This window comes from Adiantum capillus-veneris, chromosome 25 (assembly GCF_014529385.1).
Source record: "Adiantum capillus-veneris isolate H3 chromosome 25, ASM1452938v2, whole genome shotgun sequence".
In the NCBI taxonomy this organism is placed as follows: Eukaryota; Viridiplantae; Streptophyta; class Polypodiopsida; order Polypodiales; family Pteridaceae; genus Adiantum; species Adiantum capillus-veneris.
Window position 1 is genome coordinate 126491598 of NC_140955.1, and position 26576 is coordinate 126518173.

Sequence of the window (26576 nt, forward strand, 5' to 3'; positions counted from 1 at the left end):
AAATGGGGGCCTTCAAGAGGGTTGGTTGGAGTCAGAACCCCATAGAGGTTTCATCTCCTTTTTATCTCCCCCTAGGATCATATTCACCTCTTGTATCTGTCTGTCCACTCCATAAGGGCAAAGGTAGAATTCTCTAAGTCAAAAGAACCAAGTGAAAAAGATTGCAGTCATTTGATCCAAGATCTTCATCATCAGCAGCGTATGGCACTAGCATGGGCAATAGAATTACATGCTTGGTAGCACTGAAAGCAATGTAGAACATCACTAACAGCTAGAGACACCAGTCTGACAAACTTGATGCCAAACAAACTTGATACATGTTCGGCATACCTGTAATCAAAATCCTCCCATACTTAAATTGCTACCTGAAAATAGATGCATTATACATGTACAGAACATTATAAATTACTATGTATAAGCATTTGGTTCTACCTCAGATAACTCAACAGGAGATGCATTGTTCAAAGCTGCTTTTCCAGCCTCTACAATGCGTTTTTCAAGCACTTGGATTTGCCGCCTCTTTTCCTGAATCTCATTTTTTGTTCTCTCCATTTGGGCCTTCAATCATGCAACAAAACAGAATGTCAAAAAGCTAACCAGAAAAGAATAGCAAGTTCACGTAGAGCTTACCTGAAGTTGTGTATCATCACCACCATTGACTATTGCCTGTTCTGACATTCTTTTTAGCGAGCTAGTGCATAATGCAACTTCCCCTGTTAACATCTTCACTTGCTCTCTCAACAAATCCATTTGGTCAGCCACTGTCTCTCCAGACTGCAGGTCTCAAAGCATATCTCAAGTTAGTAGAAGCAAACAACTTGATCTGTGTAGTGCTATATTTTTTATTCTTGAATGTGAACAAATACCGGTGGGGGCCTTCTATAATGCATGGTGGCACTGAAAAGCTCCCCAGCTTGTGTGAACTGAGGAAATGATTCAATCATTGGTGTGACTTCATCAGCCTTCCGGCTGAAGGACCTCCTACGCCCTCGTGATTCACTCATGCTCTCACAATGGGGGGTATTGGAACCAGCTGAAGCAGGAGATGCATTTGGAGAAATCTCTGCATCCAGACTCATAGTTGGATTGAAGCTACCATTTCTCTGCAAGACACCAGTCTGAAGTTGAGAAGCTAGAAATCAGGAATGTAAGAGTCTGTCAAAGTTAAAGGACAGAGCAGACTAACTCGAAGCTTGAACCATCCAAGCATTCCGCGTCGCTTGCTCTTTTTGTCCTCCTTCGCAATCTCCTCACCATCAATCTTCCCATCAAAGGATGATTCCAGATCTTGCGAAACCGAACCCCCATCATCTTCAAAGTCCAAAGCAAATGCGGGCCTCTTTTCTCCAAGAGATTTTAGCTGCAGCGTTGAATAACTCTCTCAATGTGTGTATATTTGTGGAAACACATGCAAGGGATGTATGTATGTACAGTATATAGGTATGTACGTTTACATCTGTCTAACTAATGTATGTGTGTAAGTAGCCTTGTCATGAGCACAGGCATGTGAGGGTGAAGTGCAAGAGTTGGCGCCATTGCACATGACATAGTTAACTGATAGAGATACACAAAAGCATTGGAATAGACTTTGTAAGAAGTGATGATGGCATGATAGCACAGAGCTCGATACATGTCATACATGGAATGTGGAGCTTCCAATTCACAGATCACAGAATGGTTGTATTCAAACAAAGAGTTAAAGGGAAAGGGAGCAAGGACCAGCTAGTTGTTGTTAAGTGATGGTCCAACTTACATCCTCTTCTCCAAATGAATGCCGCCTTCTTTGACCTTGACGCTCAGGCTCTTGAGATAATGTGCTATTCTTCGTTGAAACTAAGATGAGCTTTGTAAGCCTCTGTATCCTGCCAAGTAAAGCAGCCTTCGCCTGTTCTTCTTCTTCGAGGCGTGATTGCAGCTTCACTTGTCCAGCCTCCAACTTCAATCAAATAAGTTGCCAGCTTTCATGTCTTGTGATTCAATAAGCCCTTGATGAACTTTAGACGGTTTAGAAAAGACCAAAAGAGATTGTATACCTGCTGGCGAAGACTCAGAAGATCCTCCTGAGCAGTGCCAGCAAGGTAAGGTTTGTCGAACATTCCCCTTCTTAATTGATCCAGCTCATGCTTTAGAAGTGAAATCTCTTTTTGATACTTCTTGATGAGGGATTTCTCGTCCATAATCTTCACAAAAGAAACAGCTGTGTCAATGTGCTTTCCCTGCATTCATATACACCCACATAGACATATACATACACAACACCATTACCGATCATTGAGTTTGAGAAGATATATAAACCCGAAAATGTGACAATAACTGCAGCCATTGGCATTCTTATATCACCAAGAAAATTTCCTTCTTCCACAACTTCTCAGTGCATTAGACCCAAAGTAATAGCACTGCAATATCTAGAGAGCAATAGCATCACCTATTGCAGGGACAAGGACTCGTCTGCTTAGCCGATATGCAGAGTTGGCAATGCAAGAAAAATGGTCCCGGGTCAATATCAACGAGCCTAGAACTGAGAGGTTGCTCTTGACTACTTTTGTGGCATTAGCCATTATGATTAGATTTGGGGTCCACGATGACGATTAGAAAGGCCTCTATTTAAGTGGTTTCCATGATTCTCAGTGGGTCTTTATTCACAGAATGATGATGATTTCATGGTATTGACTCTTCAAAAGCCTTCTACGATTGCTCTAGACAAGCATTACTATGACTTGGTGCATGGGCTAAAGTTAGTAACCAAGCACCCAACATGACTCTGAAGTGAAAAAGAGCATGGAACCCATACCTAGGAAATTAAGATGTGCTTGAAATGCCCATGTTGTTGTATTGTTGCACCATGTGTGAAGCATTATAACAGGCATCCTATAATTTATAATACATATAAGAGATGCTCGGCTATTTGGCAAGAGGTCTGTTTTAAAATGAGAAATGACTCACATTTCTTTTGCTTCTAAGTTGGTCCAATGACAAAAAGGGCTTTGCAGTGACCTCAAAAGCCTAAAGTGAGACTTCACCTGCGCACAATCATCGAGTTGGCCCTAGGTGGATCTATAATTCCCTACTGCATAGCAAATATGTCTAAGTGAAGAGATTATTATGCTATTCAATCATAAGCACACATTGCACCACTTATATCACTTGAGCCGTGGAAATTTTCAGGTTTGTGAGAACTAAGGATTATAGCAGACTTCTTGCAACGACAAGTACTAATCATGGGTAGAGGACAAAGTCAGATTAGGGAGGAGACATTAGAAGTCCCAGTGTATACACCTCGTATTGAGTAGTAGTGCTTTCTCTCTACTGATTGGAAACCTTTGGTATATAGAATGAGCATGTGCACACCGACCATCTAGAGATTAGCTTTTGTTTCAATTATACTGTCCTATAGTAAATGTGGTTCTTTCAGTGGCACGAACTTTCCAACTTTTTAGATTTGTGCTATATAGGGGAGGAGTATTAGTACCTTGGCATGGGCTTCTTGGGTCAAGAAAGAGAAATATTCAGTCCTTCACATGAAAGTTCAGAAATCTTAGCACACCTATCAGATAACTCCCCACAATTTCAACCAGCAGATAAATGTAGCCCAAACGTGCACGTGTGTGTAGCCACATTTAATCCATCAGCCTATATGAAGATGGGCATATATCTAGATGATTCCAGAAAGGCCCAAATTCACCTTTAAAAGAAAGTGCCAGTCTGTAAAGAGGGACAATCTAGCTTGTGCTCGATAAGAGAAGAACACACTGCATCAGCAGATGAAAAGTTAGGCTCCTCACTCTATTTGGAGCAGCATAGATGGCCACACGTTTGGCTCTATGTGCAAACTTGAGAGTGTTGTGAGTCTCCTCCAAATTACTTGATGCTGGAGTAAGAGTGCATATAAGCTGCACGAGTGGAAAACAGGAAAAAGAGTAAGTCCGCTGACATTCTGAGAAATGAGTATAAGCAAATGCAGTATAAGACGAAATTATAGAAAATACATAGGACAGTTTACCGAAACACGGCCATGCCCACTCAAGGAGGACTGTAACAATCGAGTTAACTTGGAGTCTCGAAAAGGAACATGAGAAGCTTTCAAATCACTAAGCTTTCCTATCACCTACATGGTGCCAATGACTGCAATTAGCTTATTGACAAAGAATGCTGGCCTTCAGACAGCAATGTGACTCACAGTGCCAAGTGTCAATAAACTTTTGTTGATGTAGGACCCTTCCTTCCGTCTAAGTCCAGTAGTCTCTGTCTTCGAACTCTCTGATCCCGCTAAATCAATGAGGTTCTGCATTATACACAATGGGCTTTAGGATTACACTTTTTTTAGCATCCTCTGTGCTCCTTTTTTGCACGTCCAACAAATTGCAATCAGCAAGGCCCCTCTAAAACACATGATGAGCATGGTCAAGATGCCCAAGTCTACCATAATGATTCATTCCCACCATATGCATTCGTGCTATCTTCACTGGGCATTGACTTTACACCTATTGACAATCATCATACCAGTTGAGAGAGTGTAACTTCATCGTCATAGCAATCTCCTGTCCGTGAACTGCTCTCAATTGTCTGTTTACAAAGATTGAGTGGTGATTTCTGCCTGTAGGGATGAGAAAAGATGTACACAAAACTTCTGTACTGCCAAAGATTACCAGTGTAAAGATTGTATGGCTCCTGCTGCTCAGCAAGTTGAAATTATTTGATCCAACATGACGATGTTCTGTAGACAGTACAAATTAGCCAAAGGTTATGTATCACTCTTCAAGCGCCTGTCACTCAATTCACCCGATTCTTTACCTTCTCCAGCTGCGATCAATGACAAAGCATGGGCAGGTGATAGGACCACCTCCTCCTTGACACCTTCCACATAAGTTCCCTAAGCCAGAATGAAGCTTTATTCTCAGGATTGGAAATTAAATACAATCTCATTTCAGAGCAACCACACATCTGCCCGACATGATTTTCGACATTAACCTGTGCATCTTCTCTAATTCGAAGATTCTGCCCTGCAAGATCTAATAGATCATTGATGACCTGCACTCATCCCAACTTTCCAAGCCTTAATAAACTGCCACATAAGTCTGATACATTTCCAGGATCTTCTATGCTGGACTGACATTTTAAATGATTACTCAGAACTTGCCTCGTTGTAAATTTCTAAGTAGGAGACTCTGAGAAGGTACTCACGTCCTGGAGTCTGCACAATTATCCAAATGGGAAACTTTTCCAGAACAGAATAAAAAGAGGAATGGAACTATAAAAAATGTAAATGAGAAAAAAAAAAGTAAGAATGGTTAATGAAATGTACATCTTGAATTATGCTGAACACATCTTTGACTGCAAGAGGTATGATTCCTGGAGACTTTTGATCACCCTGCCAGCAACCAAAGCAAACATGACTTTCATGCAATAACTTTGGGTGCATTATGTACACCCACAATGAAACCTCTACTATGTGTTGGGTCTTACATGCATAGTGTGGGTCTTCCCACTACTTGTGACGCCATATGCAAACACAGTACCTGAAACGTCCCGTTACAGAAACAAGACCCAAAAGCTTATTCTTTGCAAGCATCTTAGCTACATTGAGCTGAAACTAGCACTTTCGAAGGGAAAAGAACAAAAGCACCTGCAGATGAACCTACCATTGACACCCTCCATTGCACCCCGCACGACTTGCCTTGCAGCTACATCATAAACTGCTCTGGTGGTGGTAGCAGGCCCAAATACTCGATCTGCAAAGCAACAAATTCAGCTGAATCTGGATCAGTCCTAGCTCTGTCCAATAGTGATGCAAAGCAAATGTGAATCTAACGTGTTCCGCTCCCTACATACAAAGGACAAATGCCAGTAGACATATCACTTCCAGTAGAATCTCAATAACACCACAAGGTGGAGCTCACTCATAGTAACCTTCCGATCTTAAAAAACTAGCTGCAATTTAATCTGATGTCTTTGTAACTCAGCTCAAGGAAACTAATGCAATCAGCCAACCAAGCCAGAATCACTAAAACCATAATGGTATATAATGGTATGTGGAAATCAAACCATAATGGTATATTATGGCCCAAGGAATCCTGAATACCAAGATATGAAACCTTAGAACTGTGTGGAATTATTAAGATGAGGCTTACAAAATGTAATGAGTGATGTGGAAGGTCTCTTATAAGCACGTTTAGGAGTAAGCTAGTCATCAGAAAGGCAGAACAGCAGAAAATTGAAAGAGAGCCCACCAAACTGATGAATGAATGATGTCTTTTGTGTTAGACCCAATTAATCTATCGGGAAAGAAACTAACAATAAGTCATTATTGGAGAGGGATGCTAACAGCAACCTCATATAGACTCACCAAATGCATAGGCTGTAGCCGGATTGTATTCACTGCGAACAGTTGTCTCCCCATCAGCATACCATGCAACTTCATCGCCTCTCTGGATCTCTCTCATACTGACCAAAATAGAAGAAAACACACAATATAAACACTGAATTGGGGTTCTAGACAGAGTACAAAGGTGATCAAGTCAAACTCCATGATCCCTCTTTATGGACTGTTTAAAGCATTGGAAAATCATGTTAAGGTGCCAGCCACCACTATCCTCCATCTGTGTGTAGTTGATTGACACCTATATGCACCTGAAGCGAGTACATTATGCTGTGGTTCACTGAAACCGTTTTCTATCGGTGCATTTTGCTGGAAATGCTGGATTATGTTGTCTAATGGCTGGAAGCTAGATGTAATGTACTGGAATGCACAGATTTCATCCGTCTATTGCCTGCAGTATTGAGGCGTCTTAAACTGGAAATATCAACCATTTATTTATCATTACCACAAAAATGAAGTTCCTACCTGGCTCGAAGAGATCCTTTTGGAGAGATAGTTACACTGGAATGCATACCTCAAGGGTCTGAAGCGTACAGTGACAAGGACATTCTCCTTGCCATTGTCTTCGACCGGTTGTTGATGAGAGAGATGAGGAAAATCCATCACCGATGAAGAGAGGGGGATGGTGTTGCGAGAGGACGGAGAGCCAAACTTAAATTTGAAGGTGGGCGGAGTCATTGATCGGACACGGGTTGGCGTGAGTGATCTTCCCCTTGTGCTTCCTGTTGGAGGTGGGAGGTTGGATCCAGCAACAGCGGCAGAATAGAAGGAAGGAGTATAATTGGAATAGCCTGGTAAGTGGCCATCCACTGACTTGTGTAAGCCCCTTCCGAAGGGAGAGTTTGATCTGTGCCTGCTCCCATATGCTGAAGCCATACCCTAACTTTTTCAGCCTTCCCACCCAAGCATCATGTGATACCCAGTGGAGTTTTTTGCCTTAAGCAAAGGCCTTCAGGCATGCGCGCAGACACAGAGAGAGCTTGCTTGTGACTCACAGACCTACTTGATCAACTTCCTGATTAATATATGAGCTGGTGATCTTCCTCTTTGATGGGTGCTTGATTGCATACACCCACCAAAAGGATGTTAGCACCTACACAATCACAAAATGGCTTGATGGGCTTGTTCTTAGATGGCCTTAAGTGACTCCATACCTCCTGCAAGATTCCACTGGAAAGCTAGTGCATGTACTTGGAGTAGTTTGGCAGCATGAGCCTACATGTGTACCGAAAAGCCGGGATCGTCTTTTGGGGCAGGACAATCGAAGTCACCTGCCACTGAGATTTGCAAGAGTGTTATGTTGCTAACAGAGATGATGGGTGTGGTTTGAGTAACTACAGCCACAATGTGGGATCTGGACCGTTCCCGTGGACTCCGCAGCTGCATAGGGTCGTTAGCATACATACCAGATAGATAGAGAAAGGCAAAGACAGAGGCAAAGATCAAGTACAAGCTCAAAAGACAAAATCTGAAAAGCTTGGCCACTTAGCTTAACGTGGAAGCTTAGGGTGACAGAGTGTTACTAAGGAAGCAGAGAGAGAGAGAGAGAGAGAGAGAGTAGGCAGAGACTACCAGAGAGAGACCCACTCACAGAGAAATAGAGAGGGAGGAAGGTTGGGGGGAGTGTTTGAACTTTCAAATGAGAAGTGCACAGTTTCCTTCCCTTGACAGCTCAAAGGTAATATCAAAATTTGTGCCTTGCCAGCTTTTGAGAGGGCAAAGCTTCTGCCTTGGAGGTTGTTAGAGAGACAGAGCAACTTCCATGCAAATCTGTTATGCTTCACTGTTAAACCAGGTGAGTATAATGATGATATCTCCTTGCTGAAGTTGATGGGTGATTACATGTATGTAAGTAGCAGCTAAGTCACAATCTTGGTGACATTGAGAGTCTGCTTTGCTACTTTACGTGTGTATTGGCATTTAACCTGTTCATTTGGATCTCAACGCTACTCTCTCTCTCTCTCTCTCTCTCTCTCTCTCTCTCTGTCTGTGTGTGCAGGGTCCTTTCTCAGCGTGAGAGCTCAATTTGCAAATTGGGTTTTTGGAGGGAAGATTTGGGTCTTTTCAAGCATGTGTCTTGCTGATAGGCTAGTTTCGCAAAGTGTGAGTGCTAGATGATGTGGCTCCGCCATGCACATTGCAGAACTGAGAGCCTAAAGGCTAAAAGTGGGGCAAAGAGAGAGAAAGAGGAGAGAGAGATTCAGAGAATGTGTGTGTCGCTGCTTGAATGCAGAGCATTCCAGATACAATAGGCCTGTAGAGAGAGCGAGAGTCTGTAGACTTTGTACAACGACAAGGTGGGGGCCTCAACATCTTTGCAGGGAGGGAATAGTGTGTAGGCAGCAGAGAATAGAGCCTCCTTTCTTTCCTTGTGAATGTGAGTCTAAAAATTCAACAAAGGCTGGCTCCACAAAGGGTGCCGACTGCCCTGGCATGTGCTAGAAGAGTAGTACCTTTGTCATATGGTCTTACTTAGGGTAAAACCCCGAACTTAAGGCCACCTAAGGGGCTTCGCAAATTGCAGCCAGCATACTCCACCGTTTTCAGGTTGGATGAGCACAATTGGAAGAGTTCATCAACGCCCACCTACAGTAAAAAACTCGCCCACGAACGGTGCTTCTACAACGACGCGCAAACGGTGCTTCTACAACGAGGCGCAATTTCGTCGAAGATTTTCTGTGTAACAAAAATAGAAGTGAGTGGGAAGCCACACGAGGGGGTTATTATGGGACATGGCATCCAACAAGGCTTGAAACCCAAATCCAACGGCAATGATTAAGAGTTGAATTGAGCTAACCACCTCACCACAAGGTCTCTTGTGTCCCTCCATTGGACCTTTACAATTTTAAACTTGGAGAGTCCATGGTCCCATTAAAGGGGGCCAGTTTTTTATTGGCCCCTTTACCCTAATAAGGTTGGGTTCAGACGGAGCGGCGGAAGAGTGAGAGACGGCTTGTGCGTCCTCGTTGGCATGCAAAGATTGGGTTGAGAGAAAAGTTTTCTTCTTCTAACCCACACAAAGTCCACATTTTCACCACAAAGTATAGGCAATGTGACTTAAACCCCCTCGCGATGTTGGCAGCCACTAAGCTTCACCGCTCAGCTACACCCAATTGGTGTTCGCTCTGCACACTTTTTACCAAAGATTCGTGCCACCGTTCAGTGTAAAGCAGGGAGATCGAGGAAGCAAAAACACGGAACATTGCCGACGGGCTTCTCTAAACCCGTCGTAAAAGCCCACATAACAGGCCATTGTTTTTCTAATGTCAACTAGCTTTGACTGCTCTCGCAAAACATTGCCTTCTCAAGCTAGCTTTGCCATTTTTGTCAAAGTTGGCTTGTGCGAGGCTTCGTTAACTAAAAAGCGACAGCAAACAATGGGGCTCATCAGTTTTTGCAGCTACTAGTAAACAAGGAAGCCGATGAAAGCTTTGCCCTTGGCACCCAACCATGCCAAACCTACTTAAGAAACTTGTCTCACAAGCGAGTGGATTTGTTAGTGAGTTGGACATGCTGGATACCATGCCGTTGTTTTCAATTACCACACGAAGAGAATAATCATATGATCTCACGTGCTGCCAAGTCATGTCACGAACGGGAAGATGTGTCAAACCCCAACTCACACATGCACAATACGTCGAGCCAAGTCATTTGCTCATTATTAGAACCATGAAATTGTTGATTGCAAAGCCTCTGACACGATTAGTGCCTAGTTGTGTGACTTCAAGAAGCGAGCATGTGTCTGCCTATTATTGCCCAATCATGTGTGGGTAGCGCCCCATGTGATTGTGGCCTAAGAGAGTTGAACTGGACATCTCTCATCTACAGAGAAGAACATGGCTAGTAGCATCATCGCCATAGAGCAAGTCACACTTCTAATTGCGGGATTGCAAAAGGTGCCTTTGCATAAGGGTGGGCACCCCTCAGCACTATCTCACACGGGCATGGGCAAAGGGGATCAATGGCTCACGCCTTTTTCGCGCGCATCGTGGCCCGTTGATCTTGCGGCACAGCCCGAATTTACCAGTTTGCCCAAATTTACTATAACTGACCCAAATTTACACATCGACAAGTTTATCATAGAAGAAATCCTTCCCCCGATGCTTTCGACGACCACGTGCAATTGAGGTGGTTAAGGTGATAGGCTTCCCGTTTGGCGAGTGAACAGTGGCGAAAGAGATTTAGCACAAGGTAATGTGTTCAATCAAACTAAAGGTGGTGATGGCACCTCGATCCAGATCAACTTCAATTCTCGTGATGCTCTCCAAAGCTTGAAGGCGTGCTATGCAAAGTTTGCCATGCTCTGTTTTATGGGCAAACGGATGACCATTCAAGGCCTCTAGGATTAGGCAGTTGCAGTGTTCAACAACAGGGATGAAGTGCAACAGTTTATAACAATAGGCAAAGGGGTTCTATGTTGCTAGTGCCTTGGAGCAGGCGGTTCAAGATCTAGTCATAAGAGAAAGATTTTGGGGTGCTTCATCTTTCGCATTTGTCATGCCGTGTACCCCAAAGTTCTACCCTAATGAAGAGATTATGCGCTTGTATCCGGTGTGGGTCACCTTCAAAAGTCTCCCAATTTGGCTACATGAGCATGTTCAATCCATTGCCGCCAAGTTGGGATGACTACTCTTTATGCTCTTTATGCCCAAGCTGCAACAAATGAGGAGCCTTTCATCAAGAATTGGCATTTGCGTCGTTTCCCATAGCGTGCTACAAATGTTGTCGAATTGGGCACCATGCTCGAAGCTGCCCGATGGCTGGGATTGTCAATAAACCAATGGTGAAAACTACATGGAGGCGAGTTGAAAGAGATCTTAAGTAGCCCTTAGATGAATGTCCAAACATGTCTACAGAGCTAGTGAGAGATACGAGGGTGGCTGAGGATGGAACAAATGAGTATACCCGCCTGCTTGCCCCGAAAAACTAGGAGGAGAAGAATGTTGTTTGTAAGTCGGCACCTCAAGATGTGTTGAAAAGAAAATCTCAAGAGTTAATGGACACGGGGGTGGATTCATTGGAGCAATAGTCTGTCCAATTCTAATCCTCGAAGGAGAAGTTGGCGTTGGACGAGTCCTCGCATGAGGAGCAGTCGAGCATCAAGGCTCAGATGCATGAAGTCATCCTTGAAGCCACTCCAACAATTACTCACGACCTCCTACAACACTTATCAATACCTCTAAATCATTCACAAGCACTATTCTGATAAAACAGAAGAAAAAAAAAAAGAAGTAGATTCTCTACCTATGATCAGCTATGTTGTTTTAGGATGATGTAAGGGTTGAAAGCTCCCTGTAAAAGCATGTAAAAGATATAAAATGGTTGTCCCTTTACTCTCATGGCAAATGTCTTTGCATGGGCTTACTTGTATCTTTTTATTATTATTATTAATACAAACTTCCCACATAATTGGCTATTCAACCTCTTGGGCGGTAGAACAAGAGGATGGATAATCAAACATGCATGCTAGCATTTGCATTGCTTATGAGAGGTGTAGCACATTTGGTTGGTCCACCTAAGGTCAACTTGAGGAAATTGAACCCAACATAAGGTGACTTTGAGGCTGGGTTGCTCTTTGTAACAACAATCATGAGAAGTTGTCAAGTGCACATGCTTCCTGTTCAATTGCAATTAGGATTAACTTTTGAAGCACTGTAATGGAATTGGCCTATTTAATTTGAGAGTAGCGGAAATTAATGAGAGTACTTTTGAGAAATGACTTTGTGATCATAGCGGGTGAACATAATTGAAGATAGCAACATAATCATAGGAATTAGTTAACTTGGCATGAACAATACTTTTGCAAGAGAGAGAATTTAGAGAACATGACAACAGTTGAGGACCGGATTTATATGGAGCCGGTCCCCCCTCCAATAGGCATTTGTATTATGATTTCTCCCATTAAGAGAGACTTGTTACAATACAATCTTTGTGTTCCTTGTGACCTAGGTGATGCAATGAAGATGGAAAGCTTCATGCATCACAAACATAACATAAACTTGAAGAAAGCTTTAACTATCCCAAGCCTCAGTCCCGAGACCTCAAACACCTTCGAAGGTGGAGAAAGCTAGCAGGGAATAAGGGTAGGGAAGAGGAAGAAGAAACATTTCGTAGGAGAAAGAATTAGTTCTTCATTTATCATAACTCTTGTTTTGCTAGCATACTTAATAGCATAGTAATGAAGAAGAAGGAGATGGCAAGCTTAAGCATTGAAGCATGGCTCTTGGTTGGATTTGCACTCCATATCCAAGAGTGTTGGTGTAGGCTCTCAACCTCTACTTGCTTGGAGAAGGAGAGGAAGCTCTTGCACTTTGCATAGCACACAATGAGAGTGTTTGTGAGTGTGTGTGGATGAGTATACCGCCCTTAGCTTGCTTGGGTCAACCCCCCCTTGTAGCTCATGCTTGAAGCTCATTGGACCCCTCCAGGCCTAGCCAATCACAAGCAGGAGGCATTACAAGCAGCAAGGGTAGCATTGAGACAAGTGTCTCCCTTTCTCCTTTGAGAGAGAGGGCTAGATAAATACTAAATCAATTAATTAAATCTCCTAAATTATTATTGGACCCCTTGGGTGGCCAACCAATAGGCTTCAGGAACACCATGAAAGCAACATGAAGAGAAACTTGACAAGTGTCCCTTTTGCTTTCTTTGTACCATGCATGCCTTGTGTGAGTGTGTGGGTGTTCTCTCTCATCTCCCTTCATGTAGGGCTCACCCCCTCCTTGTAGGGACTGAATTTTTGACTTTTTGACACCTCAAGCCCCTCATGCATAGGCCCAATTCCCACCACAAGCTTGGCTCATGCTATGTTCGAGAGCTCTACCATAAACCAATTAGGTTTACACAAGCTAGCATATACAAAGTAGAGCTTGCACACTATAAGCACACATTGATATGCTCAAGGAGACTTTGTGGTTGCTTATGAGCCATTCATGTTTGAACATCCCAACAAAACTCCATGTCTCTTTTTTTTTTTTTTTTTTTTGGGGGGGGGGGGGGGGGGGGGGGGGGGGGGGGGTGTAAATTAGTGGAAGGTTTGGATAGGCGAAACAATCCCCCCCTCCCCCCCCCCCCCCCCCCCCCCCCCCCCCCCCCCCCCCCCCCCAAAAAAAAAAAAGAGCTTTTGCATGCAAGACATGACCTCTTTCCTAGGAAGTACGTTTTCAAATGGAAGTCTTTTTTTTTTATATAGCCTAACTCACAAATAGTATGTGGATATATATTAAACAACAAAACAATAAATTAAAAAGAAATTTGTGCTTGTATCGAGCCACAGATGCATGAGACCTCAAACCTCATCACCAACACCACGTAAACCATGGGTTACATAGGTTGATTAGGGAGCCACCCCGACTAGATACCGGCTCAACAGGGAGCCACCCTCGAGAAAAGAGAACAAATCCTTATCTGGTGGCCACCGAAGAACCACTCCCTACCACTGAGCCGAACCCGACCACATAGGACAGACATCGGACTGAAGAGACTCGCCGAACAGGGGAGGTCATCCCCAGAACCAAAAAAAAATGACATGGCGCCAAAAGACCAGGCTTAAGAAGCCCCACCAATGAAAGCCCCTTCTCTGACTGCCACAGAAAAAGCTCCCATGTGCCACATGCAAGCCTATCCTTTGGTGAAGAGTACACACGGAATAGATCCAGTACGCCAAGCATCAACAACAACTAGGAGCCTGCCACAATGGAATCACCCCCACCCAAGAGAAAGCAAATACAACTGCAACACAACCATAACTAGGAAACAAGCAGTCAAACCACAAACAAATTTGCAGAACGCCCCTCAAAGCCCTTCTACATGAACAAGCATGCCCTACATTCGGAGGTGCCATCACGCACTAACTCGAGAGTCTGCTGAGCTGCAATAGCCCCCGAAACGAAGACGGCATTTCCTGCTCCCCACACACCGGAAGAAACCCACGAGAAGGGCTTAGTCTTGAGCCTCCAACCTGCATCACTGTCAGTGATACAGTCTTGTTTCTCGCAGAAGAGCGAGCGGGCCCCTAAGCGCCGAGGTTCCAAAAAGAAAGGGTCGCGAAAACTGAGGCCGGAGCATCGGAGCTGCTCGATCTGGGCTTCCCCTCCCGGAGGCACCCCCGCAACTAAAGCCTCTCCCCGCTTCACCCCTATCCCCAACCCTCAACCCTAAAGGAACTAGCGAACGTTTTCGAGTTCAAGCTTTATTAATGTTCGCTCAAAAGAATGCGAGTTAATAAGCAAGGAGTAACCAATTCTATAAAGGGTTATTTCTGGTGAAAGATAAGTCTGCAAAGAGAGACTTAGGCTAGCTTTGCCCAAAATCGTCCTGATGTTGTTAGGTTGAATTCGAACCTTCCCAAAGCCTCTTTCTTCAACGTTATTGCCGTATCACATGACCATATAAGGTTGCATGTCTAGCTCTATGTGCAATGAAACCCACGCACCAAAAATAAGCAAACTATCTCTTTTTTGGAATGTTTTGCTCTACTAAGAGCCGGATCTCGCTGTGCACCAGGGAGATTAGTGGTATTTCCTTTTGCCCATATTAATAGTGGAACCACTGACTTACCACATTATGGTTTTAATCTTGCTAAACTCCTTCATACCCAGCGAGACCTGGCTCTAAAGCAAAGAAGTGCACGGTCAATCTTAAGGGTGGTTAGAAGCAGCTTCCACCTTAGAGGCAAATCCAAGATGCGCACAAAGTTGACGATGCCAATATGTGGTGGATGTAGCTAGAGTCTTTAGGGCGGTTACAGACTGGCTGCCCAAACTTGGGCGGCAGGTACGTGAGCTGAGCTGGCCGCCAGATGCCAAAAGATTATTCGCTCCGTGAGATGCGCGCTGGACAACTCCGTGGACTGCCAAGCTCCCCCGCCCATCCACGGGCAGGGGTTGAACCTCAGGCCCCACCTTAAAAGACAAAGAGCGTAACCAATAGAACACGGTTGATTTACATGTAAGTGGGGTCGCTTTTATTAATATAAGAGGTCTTGGGCATAATAGTGTGTAAAGCCTCCCCGCCCGTCCCCTAAGTGGATGGGCAGAGGCTTCGGCAGTCTGTAACCGCCCTTAGATAAAGGGCCCTCTATGTGACTACCCTTTAGGAAAGACGAGTGTGTGGCTTGTCCTATGGATGGGGGAGGGAGGGAGGGAGCTCCCCTTGTGTGGAGAGAGATAGAAAGCTTGCGCACATGCGCTCAATCCGATGAAGATGCGTTCAATGCTCTTCGTCGATGGCCATCCTTGCTTATCGAGCACATGCAGGCATTCTAGTGAGAGAAAGGAAGAGAGAGAGCACTCTGACGTAGTGCAGAAAAGTGCAAGGACCCTCCCGCCAAGCAAACGGTGCTTCATCGGCATTGACCGTTAGAACCAGGGGTAGTCCGTCCCGATGACGACCATCAACTGCCGATGGCTCTGTGATTCTAGTGGACAGGTGCGTGCACTATTGGAAGTGGGCCAAGCATTTTCGCCCTTTTTTACATCGGCAGTAGTGCATGTGCGCCCCGAGAGAGAGAGAGAGAGAGAGAGAGAGAGAGGATGGGGGAGCCGGGGAGGCCTTTCTTGCTCCATTGCTCAGACTCTGGACACCAAGGCCTCCCTCCAATCCCTCTCTCTAAAGCCTACTACATGAATAGAAAAGTTTTCATTAAACGACATGAACTTGAAAAGATGGTATTATGGCACATGGGGAGTTGGAAAAGTAAGAGGAGGTGTGGTTGTGAAATAATGTGAATCCTGGCTTTTGTAAGTGAGGAGAAAAGATTTCCTCCCCCAATGGTCGCATGCCATGTGAGACAAGGTTCTTTCCTTCCCTCCCATCCAATAAGGAAGATGGGTACTTTTGCATAAGGACATGAGTTTTTTTTTTTGGAGAGAGAAAGGGGGGGGGGGGGGGGGGGGGGGGGAGGGGGCAAAAAAGGCCATCACCCTTTGAAGCAACGTTTGTTCTACAATAAACTAGGACTGAATCCAACAATGATGAGAAACTCGGTAGACAAGTGTTCCTGAGGGGAAGGCAAGTGTGGCCTAGATGGCTATGCAATGTTGTATAGTGATCGCATGGTCAACAAATGGGCATGTTTGCACTTTACTTCTACCTCATTGGAATAGAGAGAGACAAGGAAAAGAGAATTTTGAAAGTAGGAGGAACGATCCTAAGAGACCTCATAGATATATCCACATCTAACTCAACCAATAGAGAGAGAGAGAGAGAGAGAGAGAGAGCACATAACATGATCATTCATGCGTTTGGTGGTAGCACAAATGTATCCTACAGGTCGCCTACATGAGCGGCGAAAAGCAATATTTGTTGTTGCTCATTTCCAACTGACATCCTGCTCACGACATGCGTGCAAGTTGGAAGGCACTGCAGTGCTCACCACATCAGCTTGCGACAACTTTTGTAGACCATCTTCACACCCTTCTTCCTTCTTGCCATGAAATGAGCTCACATGAAATGAGTACACTAAGGGGGTGTTCGTTGCGGTACAAGCATTCAACACTCCCATTGGGAAACTACAAGGGCCTTGGCAGGCCAGGGGAACTCTTTTCAATCGAGCGAGGCTTGACAAGTTCCTACGACAATCAACCCTCGACAAAATTGACAACAAACGATTGCTTTTTAGACTTTGTGCTTGATAAAGATATGGCGAATTTGGTTGCAAGCGCAAAAGGCTCAAAAGCATAAAAGTAGGAGGTTGCGAATGACTTCAAAGCTTCTTTCATGTAAGGCATTGAAGCCATCAATACCCCAATTGGCTTTGCTCCATGTTTGTGGTGGGCCCATCCTCCAAAAGAACCGATAACCCCGATTGACCATCCCAAACATGTTTTTTTCTCTTTTTTTTGGGTTTTTTTTTTTTTTGGGGGGGGGGGGGGGGGGGGGGGGGGGGACATGAAATGGACAAGATGCGAGTCTCGCACATGGGGAGAGTGGGTGTGCTTGTGGATCCATTCCATTGATTTTTATTCCTACAATACAAAAAACTCTGAACCCTAAAACCGCGGACCTTTTTCCATGCAAAAGGTAACAGTGGTTCTACTTGAAAGGGAGTGTTTGAATAGTAACGAGTGTCTTTTCCTTTAGGTTCTCCACATAGTTTATGCTGTGTACATGGTGTAGTACATTCAAGACTTTGGGCTAGGCATGTGACATGATTGGCAACTTAAGCCACATGGCTCCGACTTTTGTGAATTAGTATCCAACAATTTATCCTTCCAACCAATATATTCATGGGCTACCACCTTCTTTATAATGCATTCAATCGTCATGAAGATTGAGATGGGAGTTGAGCTCCACCCCTCACAATTCACTCACACCAACAAGGAACACCATTTGCAACACCTTGTTAAATATCTCCCTTAAATCTTTCTTTTTTCTTTAAGAATTCAACGCGGGGCAAGGACGTGAGGCTGCAGCCTTGTATGAGCAACAAGTAGCACGCTTATTTGTCGGGTCTAGGGTAGGTTCATGCTCACATGGTTTGCACGTCTCTATTGAAGCTCAGAGTATCTGTAATCTGTTTGGCACATCCCTACAAGATCAATAGCTTTCTGAGCCCTGCTTATGGGGGGTGTTCATCGCTAACATGGACCCCAAATGGTGTGATGTCAAACGTTCAAGACGTAGCTGGGGGAGGGAGGGAGGGGGGGCACCTGAACCATTTGGTCGGGGTGCAGACTTTGTCTTCACATCATAGGGGAGGAATTGGACTTGTGATATGCAAATGTTTCCAACCCGGAAAATATTTTGAAGCCTTATCCAATCTGCCAGTTCACAGCATTAGGAAAAAACTTCTATGTAGTTGGTTGTGCCTTCGAGCAAAAAGTTCATGATCTGGTGATGAGAGGAGGAATATGGGGAGCTTCTTATTTTGCTTATGCTATGCCTTGGACGCCCGAGTTTTGTCCGAACGAAACTCGATGTGGGTTACGCTCAAGGCCTTCCCTCTTTGGCTCTAGGACTTTATACACTCCATACTTGCCATGTTGGGTAGGGTGTTGTTCATTCTGAAACTACAACAGGTAAGATCGGGTTTGGATATAAAGGTCTGTGTTTTGTGGAATATGAGAAAGCCCATTCCCAAGTATCTGGATTTGAATATGGGCAGCTTTGGTGCCTTTCGGCAAGAGTTAGCATTTGCCTCGTTTTTTAAAGCCTGCTACAAATGTCGTAGAATTGGTCATGATGCTAGGGACTGTCCCAGGGCGGATGTTGCCCACCCTCGGAGGGCTAGGACAACTTGGAGCCGAGTCACCAGAGAGGCCAAGCCCTCTGTGGAGGCCTATAGGATGGAAGTAAAGACCAATGAACAAGATGTCAATTGCAAGGAGGTGGCTAAAGAGACAATAGAGTTGCAAGAGAATCAGGTTTGTCAGTTGGACACTCTGATGAGATGAGCAAATGGACAGAAAGCTCAATAGATGAAATGCATGATAAACTAGAGTCACTTGGCAATCCCATCGTAGAGGCTCGGATGCCCTATGAGTCCATGCAAGTTCAAAAACAAGTGGAACTCGGGACTTAAAGCTAGACCTAGTCAGCCATATTGTTAATGTTTCAGGTACTATGACAAAGACAATTAGTCTGCTTAAATGGAAGAAGAAGAATACGTGATTCTTGTTGTCTCTTATTTTGACGATACGTTTTCAACAAGTTGGCTTGGCAAGCAAGGGGTTTGATGTGGCAGGTCCATATCCTTAGTGGCAACCCCAAGCCAACCTTTATTTCCTTTTGCTAGTCATGGTCATAGGGTGGCACCCTTTATCAGCCAATCTATATGGTGGTTTTGGGTGTTAAATGTTCTCGAAGCTAGGCTTTTGGTAGATGCCACGGCTCGGTTGGTGCATGTGTTACCATATACATGTGGTAGTGATGTGTGTGAACACACTAGGACCGTCGGGACATTTTTTCCCTCTTTAGGAGGTTTTTTCCCCCGTGCATTGTATATACGCCCATCACTCTAGGGCTATCTATCTTTCCATTGCACACCAAGTAACACACTCTCTATTGTGTGCCTTGAGCTTCCTTCGTCTTCTCCAAGCTGTGTGTGTTTCTCTGCAACCCTAATTTCAGCAATTGGTATCAGAGCAGGTTACGTCCTCCCGAGCTTAGTCGCCAGCAGCTCCAGCACACACCTGCTCACTTTCTCTGATTTTTGTGAGCTTTGGCAAGCGTTCGCAGGTCGACATAAATTTCGGGCGGGCTTGTAGAGCTTAGTCTACTCAGATTTTTTATTCGAACTCATTTTGGCCTCCGTTTTCACTACAGGCAGGTCTGCACAGGCGATTTCATCATTTTGTGCAAAATGTCTGTCAGTGTCGTTTTTTGCATAACAGGTCCTATACAGTCTATTGCGGGTTGTGCTATATAGCACGTGCAGGTCTCACTCAGTTTCTCCTCATTTCGGGCAGTTTTCACATTAGGTGCAGACATTTACCATGGCTGACAACAACACAAATGTGTTCAAGATGTTTGTTGCTGAGGACAGATTGGATGGGGACAATTACCCTATGTGGGCTTACATGATGCAACATGTTCTTGTGTCAAAGGGCGTCTGGAATATTGTGCAGGGCATTGATGTACGTCCTGATTCTGAGGATGCACGCGATGTTGAGGATGTTGCAGGTCTTGCTGCAAGAATTGCTGCTATTAGAGTTGTTTTGCCTACGGCAGAACAATCTCGTTGGGATGTAAAGGATGCGCAGGCTCATGCATTGATTACGTTGTCTGTGAAGCGCACCATTGTTCCTCACATTCGTTCAGCAAAATCTACAAAACAGGCTTGGGATATGTTGGTTGGTCTTTATGCAAGTCGCAATGAGGCTAAAATTGATTTGCTGCATATAGAGCTGGAGTCGAAGATTATGCATGAGGAATATGATATGGCCAATTTCATTGCTAGTGTCAAGGATATCAATGAGCAACTTATTTGTGCAGGTGAGTCATTTCAGACAGTTCCCTTGTGCAGACTGTTCTTGATGCCTTACTAGATTCTTACCAGAGGGAAACAACACATATTTCCACCTTCGCATCTTTTACCTTACCCTATCTAAGACCCATTGCAAGCTTTTCTTGTGCATTATGTCGACTCTTGGGGCGGGGAAAGGGGCCGGGGGCTCCCAGGTGTCGAAAAATATTTCCTTTTGCCACAATCTCTCTCGAATACAGATGAGTCAAAAGAGGCTTTTTGAAAGTGAGATCAGTCTTGAGTTCTAAATGTTACACTTTGATCCTGAGGCTATGGCAAATGTTTTCACAATCTCCAAATCCTTCATGATTACCCGAGGGTAAGCTTTCAAGAAAAGAAGGGAGTTGTTGTCCACGAAGAGCTTCGCTAGGAGTTGGTCATTGTTAAGCAAGGTCAACCCTTGAATTTTGCCTCTTGCAATACTGGCAGAACATGAGAGCCAATGGCAAACAACAATGGGGCTAGAGGGCATCCTTGCTTGATTGATCTTTTGACTTTGAATGCGGCCACAATTCTATTAAATAGGATATCAAAATGGCTTACACCACCAACACTACAAGAGGTTGTGTGCTCTTGTGACGCTCTTAGCGACGGAAATACACTGGGTTTTTATAACCCCCGGCGTCGCTATAACCGTCGCTAAAAGCGTCGCTACGAGAGCGTCGCTATCTGCGTCGCTATAGGCGTCGCTATAGGCGTCGCTATAGGCGTCGCTATATAGCGACGCCTATAGCGACGCAGATAGCGACGCTCTCACAGAAGAGTATAGCGACGCATATAGCGACGCTACAGAGCCATAAATAGCGACGCTTATAGCGACGCCTGAGAGAATATTTTTTTGGTGGCAGGGCATTGAATGCCCTGCCACCCATCAACCATATTGTACTTGATTCACTTTTTAAAAAAAGTGCAAAGGTAAATAATAGACCCAAAATAGTCACCCACAAGACGCATTGTTTGCAAAATTGACAATTGTACACATCATAGACAAACTGAATTGATTGGCAAATGTAATAATGACAATTGTACAACATCATAGGCATAAAGAATTGATTGGCAAAAGGAATTGCGGTGACAAATGTAATAATATACATGGTTCAAAAAGACGTATAAAATCCGTCTCATGATACATAAGCTATGAGAAACCCTAAACTAATGCTATCTAGCTACGGCTAAACTGACGTCGTCTAATCAGACGTCTCATCGCGTCCAAGCGGCGTATCTGTCGGATTCTGCAAAAAAAGACAATAAGACAGTTTTCAGTAAATATAAACATATAACGACATTTATAAAACAATACAAAAAATAAAAAAGAGTAAACCCTAATACTAACCATGCCGCCGCGAGAACTGAGAATGTCCATCAGGGCGTTTAAGCCCTTCCTGCCTGCGTACTCGCGCTCGTACGGTGTGGGATCACGTCCTGTCATCGACCACTGTCAAAACATACAAAGATTTCATTATGTTAGAACTAAAAAACTCATAAACCCTAAACTATCGAACATGCATAAAGAGCAATGTGAAAAGACTTACAAAATCGGCCTCAAATGATGCCCATCCACCGCTCCCCAAGTGGTGCGAGCTCCCTGCCTCTACTCGCGCTCTGGCTGCATCCTTTTGTTGCTTCCACTTGTCGGGATTCTCGCGCGCTGCTTTCTTCGCATTCTTCCAATCTTCTTTGGCCAGCCAATCTGGCCTATTCCACCCATTCTTGATTGCTTTTTGCACTTCGGAACGCTTGTGTTTGCAGTATTCGCGCATTCGAATCTTCATCAGGTCTTCATCAGGTCTGCATCCTCATATTGTGAAATCCACTTTTGCATCACTGGATTGTGAAGCATGCAAAATCGGTTGATTTTAGCCTCTAGATCTTCCGTCATCTTCTTCTCAACACCGAGATTGCACATGACAATCCCAGATATGCGCTCATCATCTATGGTTCGCCATAGCGTGTCCCGAGATTTATCAAATCCGTCTAGCCACTCTCCAATGTACACTAGGGACTCTGATACCAACCAACCTTCCGCCATGCTACCCTCCGGACGTGCCTTTTGACGCACATATCCCTTAAGCGTTTTCATGAAACGCTCTAAGAAGAACATCCATCTGGAATGAACTGTGCCAGCTATTTCCACCTCATCAACTATGTGAATAAGAAGATGCACCTGAATGGTTAGCATTGTAGTAGGAAAATGTTTCTCAAACATGCACACAAGCTCCGCAGCATTTAGTTTGGCGAATGGTATGGAGTCTACGTCGATCTCCTTTTGTGAGATCCATTGCACCAGCTTTGCAAGTTTGTAGATTGTGTTACGGATGTCGAGAGACAAACATCCCTCAATGGCAACCGGTAAAATAAACTGTAAAGTATGTGCAGCAATGATATTAAAGTCCACATTTTATGCAATGATATTAAAGTCCACTATGAACGTACCTGACACATTTTATGCCAATCGTGTGACTTCAAACCGGTAAGCTTTCCTTCTTTAGTAAAACACGTTCGGAGCGAGTGCATTACGCCAGTGGGGGTCCGCAAAGATCGAATGGCCTCTTTTACTTTGCGTTCTTGGGCTCCTGTGAAAATCCATGGTGCTTTAGGAAGTTTTATCGATCCATCAGACGCTGTTTGCGGCCAATATTGCTCCATACGATCCACATTTCTAAGGTCAACTCTGGCTCCCAAAGTATCTTTCTTGCCGGTCAAATGGTCCCATAGTAGATTACCCACATTCTTGAATATGTGCATTGGATCGAGCAAGTGATTGATCACGAGTCGGGGCCAGTATGGTAACTCGTACCATAGAGATAGTCTCTTCATCCCTGGAGGCAATCCGTCATCGCACATCTCCTTCTGCTCTAACCATGCTTGTGCAGACATCCTTGGTGGCTCTCTTCCCAAAAAGCCGTCGCGTAACACATGATTCTCCGGAAGATACGCTTGATGACCTTCGTAGATTTGCTTCTTCAGTGAGGGTGCCCTACGTGCATTCAGTCTAGGTCCACATGTGACACATGCTCTGTATCCGCTTGTTTGAAGCCCTGCATGTATACACATGATAATAGATCAACTATGGGGAAAAACAAGATTTACAGTGTCTGAGAGAGGAGTGTCAATAGATCACCTGAGCATTCTGTTAGCCCGGGATAGTCATGCATGGTCCACATTAGAATACCTCTGATCAAAGCATTCCGTCGTCCTGTGTGTCGGCTCATATCCACCACCTCTATGCCAATCCACAATTGTTGTAGCTCTTCCAATAGTGGACGAAGATACACATCCATATTCCCCACTTTATATCGCCCTGGCACAATCAAGCTTAGCCATAGGTGCCCCTTCTTCGTAGTCAACCACGGGGGAATGTTGTAGTTGACGATGACAACGGGCCATACACTGTAAGATGTTGATCTTTGACCAAATGGATTTACGCCATCCATAGCCAGGCCTAAGCGCAAATTTCGAGCTTCCCTGGCAAAATCCGACCATGTTCCATCTATATGTTTCCAGGCTGCGCAATCTGCAGGAATTCGTAGCACACCATCCGAAGATTTATTCTCCTCATGCCATGATGCTAGGGCGGCCATGGACTTACATTCGAAGAAATGCTTGATGCGAGGAAGCAAAGGAAAATGTCGCAAAACCTTTTGTGGAATTTTTGTCCCGTGGAGATCTACTCGATATCTTTCGGAATCACATTTCGGACACTTCTCCATGTCTGTGTATTCCCCTCTGAAAAGAATGCAGTCATTAGGACAAGCGTGGATAGAATTGTAATCCATCCCCAAGTTTCGCAAAATCTTTCTTGCTTCATCTCGGGAATCTGGCATCACATTGTCAGCTGGTAGAATGTGCTCTTTCAGCAATCTACACAACATAAAAATATGATACAGTCGTGTAAAAATCTATCAGATCATTATACATTTAGAGTTCTATTAAAGTAAACTAATTGTAATAGATCACCTGAAAAGCGCTGTGACGCTAGTGTCACTCCATCCAAACTTTGCCTGCATGTTGAGAAGAACCAGGAGTGCTTTCAATCTAGACATACGTGCTCCATTATACAATGATGTATCGGCTTCACTTTTCATATCATCATAGATAAGCCTTTCTGAATCCATGATCGTCTCGATCATTTCATCAATCTCGGGCTCAAACATTGTCTCGTTGGGAATGTGCTCTGCATGATCATCCCCCGAGCTGTCAGAGGCTACATCTTGTGGCCTCACATATGCTGCTTGACCAAAGCGCCTGCGAATACGTCTATTGGGTTGCAAGATTGCTGCTTGTTGGCCAGCGTCAGAGTCCGACGAGTTATAATTGGCAACAACTCGATCTATAATAGATGGATCGAACTCGCCAAATTCGCGAACGTGCTGCAAAGAAACACGTCTTGTCCGTCGCACAACATGCTTGCATTGATTACAAGGACATAAGACCCTCGTTGAGAGATAGGTGTTTCGGTTGGATGGTCCCACATCCTCGTCGCTACTCATAATGAGGATAAAAAACTTATAACCTAGACAACAAATTTAATATTCTATTGGCATTCTTCGTCTTATCTCTCTCTCTCTCTCTCTCTCTCTCTCTCTCTCTCTCTCTCTCTCTTTACCTCACATTCTCTAGTCATGTCCAATCCCCGCACACCTCGGTCTAGAGGTGCACGGAGATCAGAACCACCGGGTTATAATCTCGTCTTTATTGGTCAATACCTATATTTGTGGGTACAAGAAATCTAGACACCCACGTCTACATGATACTGCATGTAGTGGACAAAATCCCTTTGCCTCTTCTCTAGCTGTAGCACTTCACTTCATCTTAACATCTTTTCACAGTAGATCTTTTCACTGTTCGTCTAACTCTAAACCCTAAACCGTAAGTAATTCTTGCGTGGACTCGATCTAACGTAAATAAGCGTAAATCTAAATAAACGTAAATCTAACTAAAAATAAAGCTAAATCTAATTTAACGTAAGTCTAATGACTAGAGGTTGTCTAGATGGTCATTGTGTCGGGGATGTAGTGACTCTTGCCGCCCTGAAGATCCACCTTCTTCCCTATCTTCTGAAGACATTTCACCAGTACTTTTGGATCGACGGAGCCCACCATGAGTGAAGGCAGCAATACCCTATATTCCATTGAGGGCTTTCTTCACCCGCTTCATGCAGGCATCGCAGTCTATGGAGACCCGCATCTAATCTAATATAACGTAAATCTAAATCTAGCTTAAATAAACGTAAATCTAGTTAAAAATAAACCTAAATCTAATTTAATGTAAGTCTACATATAACCTAATCTTTAACGTCTTTTAAGATAGTTTCCTACGACGTTATAACTCTCTTCTTCCTGTGTGTGTGCGCGTGTGTGGATGTGTGTGCCAATAAAAAGAGATAAATGGTATAACCTTTCTATCACCCATGCCAAGTATGATAGATTGATTATGCCATTTCTCTCTTGAATAATAGGTCTTCAGTTCAACTCCTCGTCGGCTAGATCTTTAGGTCTTTTAATTTTAATTAGTTTCCTACGACGCTCCCTTAGTTTCTCTTTCTTTCTCTCTCAATGTGTGTGCGTTTTTTTGGATCGTATGCATGTTTTCTTTCTCTTTTCCTCTCTCAATGTGTGCGTTTTTTGTTTATGCATGTTCTCTCTCTCTTTTCCTCTCTCAATGCGTGCGTTTTTTGTTTATGCATGCTCTCTCTCTCTTTTTCTCTCTCAATGTGTGTGCATTCTTTGTTTATGTATGTGTGTGCGTTTTTGCACTCTCTCTCTCTCTCTCTCTCTCTCTCTCTCTCTCTCTCTCTCAAAAACACTATGTGTGTGTGTGTATGTGTGTGTGTGAGAGAGAGAGCGAGGGAGAGAGAAAGAGGGGAAGGGAACATGAGAATGAGGAGAGGGAAGGAGCATACCTGGCTCTCCTTCCTCTCCTCGTGTGTGTGTGTGTGTGTGTGTGTGTGTAAAAGAAAAAGAGAGAGAGAGAGAGAGAGAGAGAGAGAGAGAGTGAGGGAGAGCGTTACCTGCTCTTTGCTTGAGGGCGCCGAAAAACTCAGATCTGAGATCTGAGTTTTTGGGCGCGCTCGGTTATTTTTTTTACCCCAGCTGGCGTCGCTATGAGCGTCGCTATAAGCGTCGCTATGAGCGTCGCAAATTTCTTTGTAAATTTGCGACGCTCATAGCGACGCTCATAGCGACGCTTATAGCGACGCTCATAGCGACGCCGGGATTTTTTTTTTTTGAGCGT

The 26576-nt window shown here is 44.2% G+C and overlaps 1 protein-coding gene across 2 annotated transcripts in view; it reads right to left on the reverse strand.

Moving 5' to 3' along the window:
* The window catches only part of LOC147425615 (kinesin-like protein KIN-7E, chloroplastic), a 40211-nt gene extending 31631 nt beyond the window's left edge, over positions 1–8580 (reverse strand). The window contains exons 1-19 of one of the 2 annotated variants that reach the window (XM_086500244.1): positions 6891–8580; positions 6344–6441; positions 5640–5729; positions 5464–5516; positions 5303–5368; positions 5138–5191; positions 4969–5028; positions 4792–4870; positions 4647–4714; positions 4501–4563; positions 4178–4282; positions 4001–4105; positions 3783–3890; positions 2034–2180; positions 1754–1936; positions 1187–1360; positions 867–1103; positions 631–774; positions 433–558 (exon numbers count right to left, since the gene is read on the reverse strand). In XM_086500244.1, coding sequence (XP_086356370.1) covers positions 433–558; positions 631–774; positions 867–1103; positions 1187–1360; positions 1754–1936; positions 2034–2180; positions 3783–3890; positions 4001–4105; positions 4178–4282; positions 4501–4563; positions 4647–4714; positions 4792–4870; positions 4969–5028; positions 5138–5191; positions 5303–5368; positions 5464–5516; positions 5640–5729; positions 6344–6441; positions 6891–7252 — 2322 coding nt within the window. In that variant the 5' untranslated portion in view covers positions 7253–8580. The remainder of the gene's footprint in view (positions 1–432; positions 559–630; positions 775–866; positions 1104–1186; positions 1361–1753; positions 1937–2033; positions 2181–3782; positions 3891–4000; positions 4106–4177; positions 4283–4500; positions 4564–4646; positions 4715–4791; positions 4871–4968; positions 5029–5137; positions 5192–5302; positions 5369–5463; positions 5517–5639; positions 5730–6343; positions 6442–6890) is intronic. The other variant, XM_086500245.1, reaches the window with a different exon arrangement.
* Positions 8581–26576: the final 17996 nt, after the last annotated feature.